Consider the following 17,365-nt stretch of genomic DNA (forward strand, 5'->3'; position numbering starts at 1 on the left):
GAAACCCATGCCTCAAGAACATAGATAATAATTTTTTTTTTCTCTTTTCATTAGATACATAAAATCATGATTACATATGTCATTATGAAGACCGAACCTAGTTACATATTCCAACATCCACTGCACCATTCACTGAAATATTGATCCTATAAATAGACCTAATATCACCTGTAGTTCACATTAAGTCAACCTCATAGAACTGACCTCACTATCTTATCTCACTATTATGAAAGATGGTGCAATTCAATTGTCAATTTATGAGATAATTTGAACTTGGCAGTAAAACCAATAACACCTTAACATTGAATGTGACCCTGGTACATCAATATATGAAACAACAATGTTGTATGGGTGACAACTTGGGTAACAACAACGTTTGACTTGAGTTTTACTGGTTTGCGGCTAAATGTCAAAGCACGCCACTCGTCTGAAAGAAATATTCTCTTCACATCCCACATAGAATTCAAGAGGGATTAAAGAGATATGAAACTGGTGGCAAACCGTGTAATGGCGGGGCGCACCAACTTCTTGTTGTTGGTGAATTTTCTCATCAAGCTAAGCACAAATGCATGATTATATATAAATTTTGTAATGCTTTTTGATGAGTCAACAATATCTTTGACAAAGGAAATTTTTTCCATGTCCTCCAACATCAAATCAATACAATGTGCAGCACAAGGTGTCCAAAATAAAGTAGGATGCCTCTCCATAAGCATTTTACCAGCAACAACATAATTTGCAGCATTGTCCGTTATGACTTGGACAACATGTTCTGCACCCACCTCCAAAATAAACACATCCAACAAATCACATAATAATTTTGTATCTTTGATATGTGCAGATGCATCAACAGATTTCATAAACATTGCCCCCTTAGGGCAATTAACCAAGAAGTTTATAAGGCTTCTCCCCTTTTGGTCAGTCCAACCATCTGACATCAAAATGCATTTTGTTTGTGCCCATGATATCTTAAACTCCTTCAATATTTTGGTGCAGTCAACCTTTTCATCTTGAAGAATGTGGCTTCTAAAGTCATCATAAGAAGGGATTTTGTACCCTGGGCCAACAATTGCAATAGCATCAACAACAAGCTGGAAAAATGGATTATTCCTTGCAACGCTGAAAGGAATATCACTTCAAAGGAGAAACTTGCCCAACAACTTGTTAGCTTGTTTTTTCTCTTTTTTTTTTAAGAATTGAAGAGATAGATGGTTGTGAACTAGTTGTGGTTCTAGGAACAAAAAATGATGAGGTAGCTACAGGGTTGGTTGTAGATATTGATGCTGAAGTAGAACCAGTGCCACTTTCATATTCACCTCCTAACACTCTCCCTGCTAGTTGCTTCCTTAGATCTGACTTGGACAGTTTGGCTTGCTCTAATTCTTCCAATGATCTAAGGGCTTTTTAGATGATTTCTGCATTTGTATTGGTGCAAGGCCCTACCTCATGTCCAGGGATTTGTGCAAGGTGATACTTCAATCTATAAACCCCTCCTGTCATATGATGCCCACACAACTTGCAAGACAAGTTTGATCTATCAAACCCTCCATCAGGTTCACCAAATTCCCACAGAGGGTCCAATTTCCTTGGCATGTTTGTAACTTGGTTGAACTCTTGAGTTTTAATGTAAGATGAAGTTTGAAGTTGAAACTTGAAACTTGAACCTATGGCACAAGAAGAATTGCAAGTTAAAAAAAAAAAATTACATACATGACACAACACATTGAATTTTTGACCAAAAAAAACCTCAACTCAATCCAACAATAATAGAAAAAATGCACATTCAAACCCAATAAAAAATGATGCAAAAAAATAGAGCACAAGAAAAAATTAAACTAATAAATCTAACAATCAAGTTTTTGCATTTTTGACCAAAATGAACCCTCTCCACTCTATGCAACAAAAATGAAAAAAAAAACCACCATCAAATCCACTAAAAAATCATTGATAATCAATGGGTTATAGAAACCCAAGCAAAAACAAGAAAAAAACAAAAAAAAAGGCCAAATTTGGTGCCCATATCTGGAAACCATGATTTGTCGAAGAAACTTGGTCCAAACATGAATCTCTCTTGCTTGGGATGCTAAAATTTCTCGTTTTTCTCCTCCTATGCCCTAGTAGTCGCCTTCCTCTCCTCCTCAGCTCTCAAACAAGTCCGTTGTTTGCTAAAAATGAGAAATAAAACTCATGAAATCGCTTATAAAACGTGCTGTCTTGGAGGGTCACGATTTTTGCTGCTTGAATCGCGATTTTTTGGAAAAAATTGCGATTTTTCCGAGAAAAAAAACTATGTAAAAATCGGGCGATGTTATCGGCAGAATTAAAAAATCGCGATGTTCACAACACTGGTTACAACCCTTGGCCTGCGTTTACCATCTTTCACTATGCTCTGCTAACACTTTCTTTGCCCTCCTGTAGCCTCATCCTTCTTGATTTCACCAGTAGATACTTATGTTGCCTTACGGGCTGCTCCAGTAGCCCTAAACCTCCCTTGATCAACATCCTTAGGAGCCCTACAGTCCTTGACCTCTTGCCTATAGCCCTCTGCTGCCCTAACCAGGCCACCCTATGCTCTTGGCCAAACTCCAATGCATCCTACAACCCTCAGTTGACCTTAACTCTAGTCCTAAGGCTATCGACCTTGCTTTGTTCTTCCTTGGTCGACGATTTTGGTCCTTCTTCCCTTGGTTTCGGGCTTGCGGCCATTCGGGGTTCCATGCCCACTCATATGGGTCAAAACCCCAAACTTTGGGTATCTTGCCCACAAACACTCTTTTTATGGGGTTTCTCCACTTAGAAATACCTTTCGAGCTACCCAATTTTCAACACTTCCTCTTAGTGAGGAAGGTATTTCCACCACTACCTGGAAGTGTCCTTGTCTCCAAATTGATCCGCAACCACGTCCTTCTGGAAGACTTGGATCTTCGAAGATACCATACTCTTTGAAATCCATAGCTCAATGACTGTCCTCACATGTGCCATACCTTCCTTTTGCATGATCATGACTTTCCTTGCATGGTTAATGGCTATCCTTGCATGTACCATTACTTTACTTGTGTGCATTATGATTGTCCTCGCATGGTCTACGACTTTCCTTGCATGCACCACAACTGTCCTTGCATGGTTCGTGACTTTCCCTGTGTGGCCTGGAAGATTCCACTCTCTCGTGCCATATGATATGCTCATGAAGTGTTTAGAAGTGTGGCCTTACACCTGTAAAGAAAAACCCTTGTTGTTCCACAGGCTCGAGCCTCTCTTCAGATTTGACACTCCTCGATAGGTCCGGGAATTTAGAGTAATATCACTTCTTGAATTGACGCTGAGAAGTGCGTTGAAGTGCCTTTATATAGTATTTCGGAGAGTTCAAATTACGCAACCGACCCCTAATTTTAGGAGAGAAAAGATTTAGACTTGAAATTTAAAAACATGGAGCCAAAATAGATCCATTTGATGTGTTTAAGGAGATTTGAATTATGAAAGATTATTTGAGCTAAAATAGACCTATCACATATTTTGAAACCCTCCATAAACTCTATGCTAAGATATTGGTCCAAAAAGAAATTTATGGAATTCCCTTAGTAATAAAAGAATTCCTTTTAATAACTTTTCCTCTAACCACGGTGAAATTCTTCTAAGCCCTTGAGCCAATGATAAATTGCCATGTCATCACACTTTGGGGTTTTGGACCACAAGATGGGGTGAGGAGCTTTGATTGGGCATATCTCTTAAACCGTGAGGCCCCATGAGACTCTCCACATATCAACAGAATCAACATGACGAGTAGAATCCATTGGTGAGGATTGCAAGGACGAATTCATTGATCTGCTTCTTCAAAATCTCCATCAATTGCAGGCTATGATCACTGCATCATCTCATCCATACATGTCAGCATGCCAAGGACATTAATGACTACATCCTGCACCTGCTATGACATCCCGCAGCTGGTTTGACATCTTGCGTCCACTTTGACATCAATGATAACATACTCAACATGAGGCAGATCAAATCTCTTAGAAAGGCCGAAAGTTCCTGTGACAGTTGACCTAAATTTTTGAGGCTACTTATCTTTGTTTGACTAGGTCAACCTTGGATTTGGTTATGGTCAGTTTGACCTTGTTTTTTTGGAAAAGATCAGATTGTATCTTGTTGAATTGAATGATTTCTCTTAGGAAAAGGGTTCTTGGGTTTTTCCCCCATGTGGGTTTTCCCATGGTAAATATTTGTGCCCCCTGTTTGACTCTCTTTATGATCCTACTGTCGTTTATATTTCTGTTGTTGAGATCCTTTGTGTATTTGCCTAATGATGAAAATGAATATGAGAAGGATTTAATTAAGAAATCATTAAAAGTAATTATCAAATTAGAAGGTGATGAAAAATCAACAGAAGGGAGATTTCCTAATATGCTGTAGCAGGAGCTCATGGAGCCACAATGCTCTAGACTTCCCCAGTCGGTTGAGTTGGTCATTGGAGGTAGTGGCACGACTTGAGGGATTGCGAGTGCAGAGAAGAGCATGCACTACTTGGGTGTGGCACCAATGGGGGATGTGAGCCTATAGATTGAAGGCTACTATGGTTTGCTATGAGGGCTTGGGGGGTACGTGGAGGCCCCTAAGGGAAGTAGGGATTCCTGGAGTCACATGACTCTGAGACATTCTTGTCCGGTTAAGTTAGATACCCTGGAGGTAGTGGCATAACTTGAGGGACTGCAAGTGTAGAGAAGGGGGTGAACTACTTGGGTATGGGCTGATGGGGGATGTGAGCCTGTAGGTTGGAGGTTGCCAGGGTTTGGTACCTTGGTTCCATTTATTTATGGTGCTGGACATGTACCTAGTTTTGGATGTGTTGTTGCCACCATGGAGTCAAAGCCCTAGCTTGGGGGTGACTCGCTGTTGAGAGAGAATGAACAACGTGGTCTATGGCTGGGAGGAACATCTGGGGTCCACATCCACTTGGTAGTTTTTATCATATAAGTGATACTATTAATATTTACTTGAATTATGTTTTTCCCCAAATTACTTGAATTATGTTATAATTAATTATGTATTATTCCTGTGCTGTGTGTGAATTGTAAATCAAATAATATTGTTATGTAATTATATGCCTATATATGAGTTATTGCATTTAGACATGTATAACACCCATATAGGAAGTAAAATAAAAGAAAAATTACTAAGAAAATGGGTTATAGAGATGGCAGGCACAGTAATATGCCCTAGCGGGTGGGGACATTACAAGTTGTAATTATACAAACATTAACAAGAACCATATTTGGAATGCTTGAGATGGGTTGCCTGAGTGGAGGGACCATTGGTACACATGTGGGAGGTAGAAAAAGAGTAATGGTAGGATACAAAGGTTATATGACCACGATTCTATGCAAGGATGCTAGGAATGATCAACGTATGGATGCCCATAAGGTCAGAGATGACGAAGATGTAATTTTAGAGGTTCTGGGAAAGGGTCTTAGGTGCTCATATGGTTGTCAAGCAAACATGTATAGCTGTGGGAAAGATTTTCAAGTTGGTATGGTTGCCTAGTAGGTAGTCGCAACTTTAGAATCAAGTGCAAGTCAGGTGGTAGTTGCAGGATTGGAGGAGAAGGTTGTATGAAGGTCAAGCATTGTAGATAACATTGGTTTAGCAACATGAATTACAACAAGCCATCGTACAGGTCTATCAACATGAATTACAACAAGCAACAATCGTACAGGTGGTAGGTATGATTTTGTGCCTAATTTTTTTAAAGATCAAATTCAAGGGTTTTATTGAGAGTAGAGATATTGTATGTTGGAGACAAGGTAAATTTAGAGAACTTTCCCCTTTGGAGGGCATTGCTCTAGACAATTTTTCAAGTGATGGTTTGGTGAAAGTTGTGGTGCGCTCATTAATTGCTAGATTCTTAGGCAACTTGGCTCCTAGTGTTGCTAAGGCCTTGAAGGTGTGGCCACCCCTTCCTTCAAAGGGGATTGTTTTTTCCTTGGAGGATGTTTCGGTGGTGAGCCTTAGGACAATGAGAATGAGACTTAAGTTATGCTTGTTAATGAGCTAATGAGTATTAAGGGTGTGATTGTTGCTTTAGATCTAGAGCTTTCTCTGTAGCTTGAAGTACCAATATTGGCTATTGCTAATGCAAGACTAGAGTTAGGAGAAGATAAACTTGAGTCTTGGAGAAACTAGAGAGCGCTATTGTGGAGCCCTTGGCTATAGTTTAATCTGGAGGAAAGTTGTCATCAGGTCCCAAGGACTTTAATTGCAGATAACAAAGAATATTTCAAATGATGCATGCATTTGGAGACTAGGGGGATGAGGCATCTTTTAACTGGTTGTGTTCATTGAACTAGGAGGCCAAAGGAATAACCTTCAATTCTTATCTGGGGTTGGGTTAGAAGTATGTTTGCCTATTATTCAACTTAGATGTTGCAGCTTGCTATGTGTTACAATTCCAGACTTGGAATATTGTTGGTAGCCTTGCATATGTTCAATCATGGTAGGTGGACTTTAAGCTCGAAATTGTGTCTAGGTGCATTACCAATGTTGGATGGATTTTTTGGCCCTACTCGCAAACTTGTGCCCTTTTGTTGATGTGTTTGCTAGTTGGTTTGGAAAATTGCTTATTTTGGATGGTCACCAAAATTCCTTTCAATTGAATCCTTATATGTGTTGAAATGTGTCTAAAACAAGAGCTTCCTCCCTTTATTTTTGTGCGTAGTTTGATGGTGATCATCAACAAAAGGTTTGCTACCTGAATCTTCTGAATGCTTGCTTTGCATGTTAGGCCCAAGATCATCTGATTTGCGATTGTCCTCTTTGTAAGCCTAGGATAGGTGAGGCAATGACTATGAGTAAGATTGTAGTCCTCCCTTCTTTTATAGGCCTTGGGACAAGGGTTACTTGTATGGCGTTAGGCTTAGGTGTAGGGTGGTAGTCCCCTTGAGTTGAGGAGGGTTCTTGTTTGGTTGTTCAGGTATTGGTGGTGTAGGTTCTAGGGCTTGTCACGTGTTATATGTTTCTAGGCTCCATGGGGATCAACCTCAGTTTAGTAGTTCTTCATTGGTGGTGGGCTCATTTCAACAATATGGTCCTGTGTTGGGGGATGCTTCCACCCCCTTGGGGCCTATTGTCATGGAGATGGAGGTTGATTGATAGGTCAAGAAGAAAAGGAGGAAGGCGTTCTCTTCTCTCTCTTGGGTGGATAACAATGTTGGGGATTTTTATCCACAAGTTGTGGAAAAAGTCCTACAAGGACATGATGTTTCATTTTCTTGTTTGCACATAAGATTTGGATGGCTTCAAGATGAATATCTAGTAGAGTAGCATAGGACTTCATCTTCTATTAGAAGCAAGCTCTCCTTATTGCCGTAGAGTCTTCCAATGATAATGATTTCTAGTTGCAATTAATTTGTTCAAGGTGTTTTGCAATGTTTATGTCCATATTTGGCTTTCTTACAAGAGGTCAAATGAAGTGGATTTGCACTTCACAATGGGATAATTTTTGTTGGAATAGCCCATTTTTGACTACGAAGCATTATCAAGGGAGTCAAGGGGCAGTGGTTGCTCTTTCATCCTATCTGCAGAATTTCGTTGTTCCTTATGGTTGAGATCCCCATGATTGTTATGTCTAGGTCACTCTTTTGATTCAGGATCAATTGATAAGCTTTTCTGTTCTTTATGCTCCTAATCTTAGCTTGGATCATAGTAGGCTTTGGGATTGGATGGTTTCTTCTTTATCGACTATAGAGTAGATTGTAGTAAGGGATTTCATTATGGTGGAGTGGGATTGAGATTGGTATGACAATGTAGGGTCAATGGTTATTGGTTTAGAGAAGCACACTTGATTTAGGTGTAAGGATTCTTTGCAGATTTTTGACTCTGACTGGAAACAAAAGGGGCTGGACTTTTGTAGTTGGTAAACTTGGACCAATTACAAACATGGTAAGGATGAAGTTCAAACATGGTTGGGTCGCTTCTAAGGTCAATGGGAGAATATAACTTTCTCTAGCAGAATGTCGCATTGATCAAAATAGGTTGGATGGGGACTTTCCGAGAGAGGAGCTATTTTGCTTTGTTCTCCATGTAGAATGAAACATATCCAAGCATGGATGGTCTCACTCGTGAGTTTTATAAGGTTATGTGGTATGCTATTGGGGTTGATTTATGTTGTTTGAACTTTGAGGTGTTTGCTTCTAGTTGTGTTTCTAAGTTTATCAATTAGGGGCTAATTAAGCTTGTTTTGAAGAATACAACTAGGAGATCCATTCAGAGGTGGTAGCCTATCACATTGCTCACTGTTGCCTATAAAATCGTGGCTAAGGCTTTGGCCTTGAGGATCTGCTTTGTTGCTTTATGTGGTACGCCAGGAGCAAACAAGAATTGTGCAAGATAGATTCATTCTGGCACCTACTTTAAAGGCTATGGAGTGGGCTAGGGAGACTTGTTATCATTCCTTTTTCCTTAAGATTGATTTTGCAAAGCCTGTGATCAGAATGACTGGTCCTTTATCTCAGAGATGTTAACTTGCTTGGGTTTTTGAGTCTTTGACCCCAATATGTTGCTATTGTGAATAGCCTCTTCACTAATGCTTCGACCTTTGTCTTGGTTATTAATGTTCTATCCCTGTGGCTTCTCATTGGCTCTGTATTTGTACATCTTGACTATTGATGCTTTGAGATACTTGTTGGAGGTTTCTTGTATTGTGGGGTAGGTCTATGGTATTTGTCTCCCAGATGGTTTGTAGATGATTAATAATCACTTTGCCAATGATTCTCTTTTTGGTGGAGGGTGGAGCAGGAATGAGTTGATGGGGCCCTAGCTTGTTTGGACACTTTTTGCTCTGCTTCAAGTGCCATGTTTGGTGCTCATAAGATTTATTTTTGACTAATCTGGTTGGATTCTCATGCTGACTAGATCCTTGCGGCTTGATCTTATACCCCCTCTAGGGTTATTGCCTGCTATTTGGGTTTTCCGTTTGGAGTTGGATTGCCGTTAGCTGCTATGTGGTAGTGGTGTATTCAAAGGCTTCAGATCAATTTGCATTGTTAGCACCATAAAGACCTCCCCTTTGTGGGAAAGTTGATTGCTGTTGGATGGATTCCTTAGGCTTCTCATGTGTACTGTGTGTCTTGTTGGTTCCTCAACATGACTCAATTCCAACAACTTCAGCAAATTTTGGGAGTTTACTTGTGGTCATAGGATGGTGAGGAGTCGGTTCTTCCATTGGTCCTTTGGGATGGGGGCCTTGGTTTGATTGATGTTGTTGCTACATACTGAAATATTTTTGCAGCCAATTAGGTGGTGTGCTGTCTTGAAAGTTCAACACCTTGGCAAGTTTTGTTTGAGTATTGGGGGGCATTACACAAAACTTAGGTCAAGTTAAAGGGGCTTTGCACTTATGTGGTAGCATTTCTCTGCCTCATTTACTTTAGGTGTTAGGTTCTCTGATTGTCAGGAGCATTTGGACATCATGGAAAGCTGTTGCAGGATTGGTTCATTGGCATTGGGAGGGCTGTTGCGGAGGGCAAGATTTAGAATGCTGGCCCATTTGGAGTTGCCAAAATGGAGGCTCTTCATGAAAGGGGCATTCTTCCTCGGTGATTTATGGGACTCTAGATCTCATTCACGAAAGGAGTGGCATGTTCTTGTTCAGGAGTATGGTCTTGTCACCGTAACAATCTTCTGATTATGGAGCCACGAGGATTTATACTTGAGGCTGAGTTGTTTATAATGAACATTGGGATGCTTGGACTGCTTTGGAGGAATTGGTATTGGTGCTTTGGTTTTGAACTTTTGCAGTATGACTCCTGACAGCTTTATTACATGCTTCATCAGAGGCACCCATTGTCTCAGGCTCTTAATCCTTGCTGGCTTTCCAAGGACCCGGAGGACATATGGGTTTGGAGACTTCAGAGTGTTTTGTTAGCCAGCTTTCTTGTAAGCTGAGTTTTTGCTTGGTTGGTTATCTGTCAGGGGGCTCATGTCCAAGGTCAGGTTGGCTAAGAGTGGTCTCTTTGATGGCCTTTGTCCAGTTTGTTACAGACTGGAGATATCAAAGCATATTTTGAGGTTTGCTAAACAGTGTTGGAAGTACCTTGAGGACCAGTATTCAATGTTGCTTCTGGGCAGCATTCCCTGGTGCCCTGCTGGTTTGGAGATTGTCACCCCTAGTTTCGTCCTGCATTTGCAGGGATTTGGCATTGTTCTCTTTGTATTCTTTGCAGCTCAGCTGTATGTGTTCATTCTGTTCTAAATGGAAGAATAAGGTACACCATCAGGTCAGATGCTGAATCTTTGGATCTTGCAGCATACTCTGATTTTATTTCAGTTTTAGTTGCTTTGAGGAAAAGGTTATGATGTGCTTTCTATATACCTCCCGTTGTTTGTACAGTTTTTTGTAAATATTTCTGTCAATGTAAGACACATTTTTCAAAAAAAATGCTGTAATGGTAGCTGCAACTTAGGTGGCATAGTTGAGGCATGTTCTTTGTTTTTGTACTTGTTTAATTAAAATTATATATTAGTTTTGCAGTAACAAAACCATTACCATGGACAAATCATAATATTTTAACAGAGTTGTGATCAAAATAAGAGTGCTATATTATAACATTATTCCGTTTGAACTATTCATTTGATTAAACATTGACATCAATCTGTGTCAACATCTACTCTAGTACAATTATAGCTGGACAGTAGATATAATGCTTCTGCTTTTGCAGTTTACCAACTCTTTATGCACTGATTGCTATGTTTATTATGGAATATAAAATCTAGTGGTACATATATGCTCAAGAGTCTTTTAAAAATAATAGAAACTGAATTTGTTCATATTACTTCTTATATGAAAACATTTTGAACATGCAGTTATGTTTACCATTATTTTAATTACACAATTTTAAGAAAATAGTGTCTAGATGAGTCTCTTATTTAAAAGCATTTTTTACATCCATGTTTCTTTGTAATCAATGCAACTAAACATTATTTAAAAAGTCTCACTAGTTTAGTTTCTTCAAAAGTTATTTCAGACTCTTCAGCAGGTGTGCTATATCAGTTGTTTTATGCAACTCTGATGGTATGGTTTGTAGATAATATTATTCAGGCTTTCACTGACTGACATTACATCATACTGTTTCTGTTATTCTTTCAGTTATGAGTTGATCTTTTATCCAAGATATCATCTTGATCAAAGCTCTTTGCTTTGCCGAAGACCTCTCCTTGGTAGGCCTATGGTGATGGATACATATCAAGATTATATTCTTGTCACATATCGTCCATTTGACGTTCATGTTTTCCACGCTCAACTTTTAGGCGAGTTATCACCCTCTAATTCTCCAGTTTTGCAGGTTTGCACCACACCTAAGCATGTTCCCTTTTAATTTGTTTGCAACAGTCAATTCCATTTCAAACCCTGATTTTTTTCTTTCTTTTTTCCCCACTTTCTGATTCCTTCAATTTTGAATCTTATTGGTCAGCTTCTTAATTTCTGTTTTCTGCTTCTTCTGGATTATAATTTGGTTTATCCATGAAAGCTGTATGTTTTATGTATATCTATAGTGCATGATATTCCTTTAAATCTGCTATAATAAAATGACAAACAGCTTTCTGCAGTACGGGAACTGTCTATCATGACTGCTAAGAAGCATCCCGTGGCTATGCGTTTCATTCCTGATCATCTCCCAAGAGAGGTCTTGTCTAGTTCTGACAAGATATCAAGCAATAATAATGTAGAAGCTGGTTCAGAGACCTTGCATAGACAGTCTAAGAGGTAATCCTTTACCTGTATAATATTGCAACTTGATGGTGATCCATCCTTCTATTTGAATTTTCTGGCCTTTTGCTCACGACTATTTTTGCCTGGAAATAGATGCTTAATTTTGCGTATGAATGGGGAGCTTTCATTGCTGGACTTAGATGAAGGTAGTGAACACGAGCTGACAGATGCAGTAGAACTTTTTTGGGTAACTTCTGGACAACCAGAGGAAAAGACAAATCTTGTTAATGAGGTTTCCTGGTTGGACTATGGCCACCGTGGAATGCAGGTGAATAACCACATTGTTCAATAGTTTGTGATGTTTTGCATTGTTGTATGGCTGTGACCCTTACTGAGATAATTTCCCATAGCTTTACATTTATGTGTTAACAATTCTAGTTTATATGTGAATTTTGTTTAATTTGTCTTATTCCTCTTGCATTTGCATGTGTATCATTGGAGGTTTGGTATCCTTCTCCGGGATCAGATCCATTTCAGCTACAAGACTTTTTGCAGGTATGAAAATTCGTTTTTCACTAATTCCTATTTATAAACGTCTTATTAATGGAAGAAACTAGGCCCACCAATCATATGATATTTGTCTTGTTCAATAATAACTTTTGACAGCTAGGACACAAATTAGTGCCTGTGTACGTTCATTCTTGATCATTTTGTAAAGTAAGATTATTTGTGTTAGGTGCCTATTAGTGACAAAGTTGTAAAGCTAATACAAGAAAATAATGTATGAAGTTGTGCTTGATAGAGAATTAACAATATTACGTAGTACAATCCTATCAATAATGTATTAGATCATGCTTGGTGCATTTTTCCACAGAGGTTAACTGGCACTTGTAGCATAATAATTCCAAAGGGCTAATGTTCATGTTACATGTATGGATCACTGGATGATAGAATTGTTTATATGTCTCCACATTCTTATTGTTCTGAGGTTGGCTTTTCCACTAATTGAAATTTACAATTATCCAGACTTGCTACATCTTAATGAGATGTTTGTTGTTCTTGTAACAATCCTACCTTGAAGTCATTGGTAGACATGCTTTCCTCAACTTCTGGGAGAGGATTTCTGTCTGTAGGTCCTGTGGGTTTGGGGGGAATTTTCATTTTGGGCATAATTTAGACTTTATTTATAATCTCAAACTTTTTTCCACCCATCCAAACTGAGTACTTGGCCGTTGTAACTCCATGCTTGCCATCCATTGCTTGTCTTTGAAAGAGAATCTTCCAATGGAACTAAACAAGGAATTAGATGGGAAATAAGACTAAGATAATGTTGACGGTGCTGGACCCTTCAACATTCAGGGGATCTCCCCGATATGAAGTCCCAACTAGACTTCACACCGTTTGGAGTAGGATTCCTAGCAGTGGGTGGTAATGTTATGCCTTGACCGCGGAAGCACGCAGAGGGAAGTATGATAACTTTGGGTGAGAGCAAGTGTGTGACCCTGTGGAGAGTCAAGTGCGATGCATGAAGGTTCCAACACAAAGGGAAAATGAAGTGCGCCCCTTGGAAGCCTGTAATAGTGCGCAGCTTGAAAGGAACACACAAGCGAAATGACATCACAAGCTAAGACATCATGTCAGCCTAGTGTCAGCCTAAAGGAGGGACAATCCTCTATATATAGAGGCTGTCCACTCCCTCTCAACATCCAACAAGCAAGCTCTGAAATCAGCGAAGGTAGAAGCCGAGGAAAGTGAAGGAAAAGGCAAGTCTAAGGGTCATCAAGACAAGTGAAGAAAGGAGGAAGAAGACCGAAGTGAAGAGGACTGTTTCTAGGGCAGAATATAGTCATACGTGAGAAGATGAAACTTAAAAGAAGTCAAGTATGCGGGTATGAAAGCAGTGACAAAATAGTCCATGAATTAGTGTTGTTTCGGCTAGAAACTAGGCCTACAAGGCCTCCCAAGTCATGCGAAGAAGCCTATCTCTCTAGCGAAGGAAAAATGACCCTAATTCTCTAGGGTTCCTACTACATGTGGCAAAACTAGGACTGTTGTTTAGTTACATCAGTTTGCAGACCTATCTCAAGAAGAATTTCATTGGATCAAGGGAAGGGTGTCTCCTTATGCAGAGAACATCTCTAAGAGAAGAAGACGCATATCTCATCAAGAAGCTCACATAAGCAAGGTCTATCTATAGAAAAGCAGTAGTGAAGGAGGACGAAGTGCTGGGGAGCAAAGTGCCGGAAGGAGGAAACCTATGTGCTGGGGATTAAAGTGCAGAATAGAGGAAGGACTTGACTTGTGCTTGGAGGACATCCTAGTCAAGGGTATAGGGTTTGGCATTGATCAATAAGAAGCTTCAATAAGAGAAACTTACTGAAAGGTTTCCCTGTCTAAGAGAGAGAGGTTTTGGCCCTGGCAGAGAGCCAACATCTGTGTTCTTGTCTTCATGGTTTTGGTAGCAGTTTGTTGAAAAACACACACTAACAATAAGAAGAAGATCAAGCTAAGATAATTGTAAAAGTGTTTCACAAATTATTATCAAGTAGAAGGAGAATCCTAATATACATCACTGCGCTTTATTCTTCAACATGGTATCAGAGCCAAGTTACACATCAAGGAAAGGGCACCTCAAGAACATTTACAAAAGTTGAAACATCTAGCCAAGAAGTCTCTATCACATCAAGGACAAGAATGTCTACCATCTATCTTTCATCAAGAAAGACTACAAAACAAGGAGAAGAGCCTTACACAAAGGTGCCTACAAGAAGAACAGATCAAAGAAGGACCTACATGAAGCTACAAGTCATCAAGAAAATCTCATCATCAAGCAAGGCCCACTTGGAGAAAGCAACTTGAAGAACATCAAGATCTAAAGAAGGCAAGCCATCAAGTCTTCAAGGAGAGAGCAAGTCTACTACATCTCAAAATCTATCAAGTAAGCATATGTCCCCTTCTGAATATACATCAATGTCTTTTTGCAAGGAAAGCAATAATTTGGTAGGTACCAATAACTTTCTTGCATGGAAGAAGAGGACTGATTTACTTTTCAAGGTGAATGAACTCCTTGAACACATCAAAGGGAATGTTACTATTCTTGCTAAGGAATAAATTCAAGCCTTAGCCAAGTACAATAAGCATGAGACAAGAGCTCAAAGGATTCTAATAAAATCCATCAAAGACTCTCTCATTCCTTATGTCTCCAAGCTTGAAACATCAAAAGAAATCTATGATAAAGTAGTAGAGCTATTCTCGGTAAGCACACCTGGAGAAGTGATATCTCTTTGAAATGAGTTATACAAGATGAAGATATCAAAGGAAGGAATAGCTCCCTACTTCATGAAGATCTCTGAGATGAGGGATCAACCTCAAGAGCTAGGGGAAGTCATGTCTGACAGAGAAATGACAACCATAGTACTCAATGCTCTACCTGAGGATTGGGGCAACTTCACATTAAGCATATATGCCAAGAAGGAAGCCACCCCACTAAGTGAAATGTGGTCTCTATTCAAGATAGAGGGAACAAAACTTAAAGCGAAGGAAAATGTGGGATCAAAGGAGCAAGCATTTGCTACCATGGCCAAGAGAAAGGGAAAATTTGGCCAATTTGGTCCCACGAAGAACAAACAACAAAGATATGTCCAAAATCTAATGCTATGGATGCCAATAATATGGACACTACAAGAATAATTGTCCTAAACTAAAGAAGGACAACAACAACAAAAGAAAAAGGGAAGAAGCTCATGTGACTCAAGAAATGAAAGAACAAGACAAGAAACAAAAGAAGGAAGATCCTCTAGATCTCTACTATGACTAAGTCTACTTCTTTACTTAAAGTCTTCTTTCAAAGTTTTGAGTAGTATAGGAGCATGTAGGAATAGAATAAAATTGCATGGCTAGAAACATCTTCTAGAATCTAGAAGCATGATGTACATAGAGTTCGAAATACTCATGTAGAAGGAGCATTTATAAATAGAACTAAATGCATGGTTAGAAATATCTTCTAGAATATAGGAGCATGGTAGATATAGCTCAAGATATTCATGTAGAAGGAGCATACCTAGAATAGGACCTCATCCATAATGAAAGAAAATTGATCATGATTAAGAATCTTAGGAGACCTCCATCATCAAAAGGAAAGAAACATTTGTAGGGTAAGGGTCTTCAAGATCCTATGATGGAATCTTCAAAAGAAGATTCATAAACAAAAGCAGATGTCTCATTGGGAATCCCATTCATGGGATTCAAGAAAAGGATGATATGAAGGCAAGCTAAGATGAAGCAAGAAGGGCCACACCAAGGACAACCAAATGAAGCTAAGATGATCAAAGGAGAATCAAGATGAGGTATGTATGCATCAAAGTTTAGTCATGTTATCATTTGTATATTATTGAGTCACGGGAATAGTTATATGACATGATCAAGTAGGAAATAATCTCTTTCACCAATGACATGCTCGAAGGCATGTACTACAATGCAATGAAGGTGAACGAAAGGAAATACTCACATAAGGAGTATAATATTGCTGACTAAGAAGCAAGAAGAAATGCTGGCTAGTCTTAGAAGCAAGCATTGAAGAAGTGCTCTCACAAGGAGCAGAAGGTGGTTGGTCAATCTATCCATGAAGAAGCAAATGAAGAAAGAGATCAAGCATGTGAAGAACACCATGATCACAAAGAATCACTATCTGACAAGATCCATTGAAAGACATCTCTTGAAAGAAGGCAGGGCAACTCTGACTAAGAAAGGAAAAGATCAAAGGACCCTTGACACCTATGAAGACCTTGGAGATATGAAAGGTGCAGATAACTGATTCTACTCTACAAAGATGTCATGGTGAAGAAGCTATCCAACAAAAGAACCATTTAATGTTGAAGCAATATCAGGATCAAGTCATGAAGGGCTACTAGATCAAAGCATGGGAACAAGCAAGTACAAAGAGACATCCATGTGAAGAGTAGTCCGAAGCATAGACAAGATGAAAAAGAATGACCAGATGACAAGAGAACCTGATATATGACAAGAAGGCCACTTTCCACGAAGGAAGCGATGACATTACAAACCAGGAAGGAAAGTGATCGATGGATGGTGCCCTACCAAGAGGTTCGACCAAAGACTTCATGACATCAAAGGAAGGAAGGAGATCAAGCAGCTGGAGAACCCACAAAGAAGAGGTTGCTGATGAACGAACATGTCCCTAGCTAAGAGGGAGTTACAACAAGTTCCCAATTACAAAGTAATTTGGACAAGTACCTTGTCAGAGGATACTTGGGAATGTCTTCCTCAATTAAGGGGAAGAGATAGATATGACATTCCTGTCTTCACTTGGGAAGAAAGAATGGGAGGATTGGGTAATCATCTGGCATCCGATACTCTTTGAGGATGTGTAGGGCATTCAAGACAAGAGTAGGCAAGAGGATTGATATTTTTTGAGGGCTGGGAACCCAAGATAAGAATAGTCCTAGAAGGTCATACTCATTGAACTCCCAAGTGCATATGTACCTGGAGAGACAATGACTAAAGTGTCTATAAATCATTGGTCTTGCCAACATTGTGCTCCGATCTATTGAGAGATAGAGCTGTCAGTCAAGGCCTTGCTGTGGAAAACAATGTTGGCTATTATGATGCTATAATAGATGGATTGCAAATCCGGTTTCTCTTATG

General features: G+C 39.4%; 1 protein-coding gene across 1 annotated transcript in view; it reads left to right on the top strand.

The window, feature by feature from the left end:
- The window catches only part of LOC149254455 (uncharacterized), a 352,448-nt gene that overhangs the window by 117,574 nt on the left and 217,509 nt on the right, over positions 1 to 17,365 (top strand). Inside the window, 4 exon segments of the mRNA XM_089460161.1 lie at positions 11,138 to 11,333; positions 11,589 to 11,755; positions 11,855 to 12,029; positions 12,203 to 12,256. Coding sequence (XP_089316287.1) covers positions 11,138 to 11,333; positions 11,589 to 11,755; positions 11,855 to 12,029; positions 12,203 to 12,256 — 592 coding nt within the window.

The sequence above is a fragment of the Pinus tabuliformis genome, chromosome 7 (assembly GCF_031772625.1).
Source record: "Pinus tabuliformis cultivar Carrire ecotype Pingquan chromosome 7, CPIR1, whole genome shotgun sequence".
NCBI lineage: Eukaryota > Viridiplantae > Streptophyta > Pinopsida > Pinales > Pinaceae > Pinus > Pinus tabuliformis.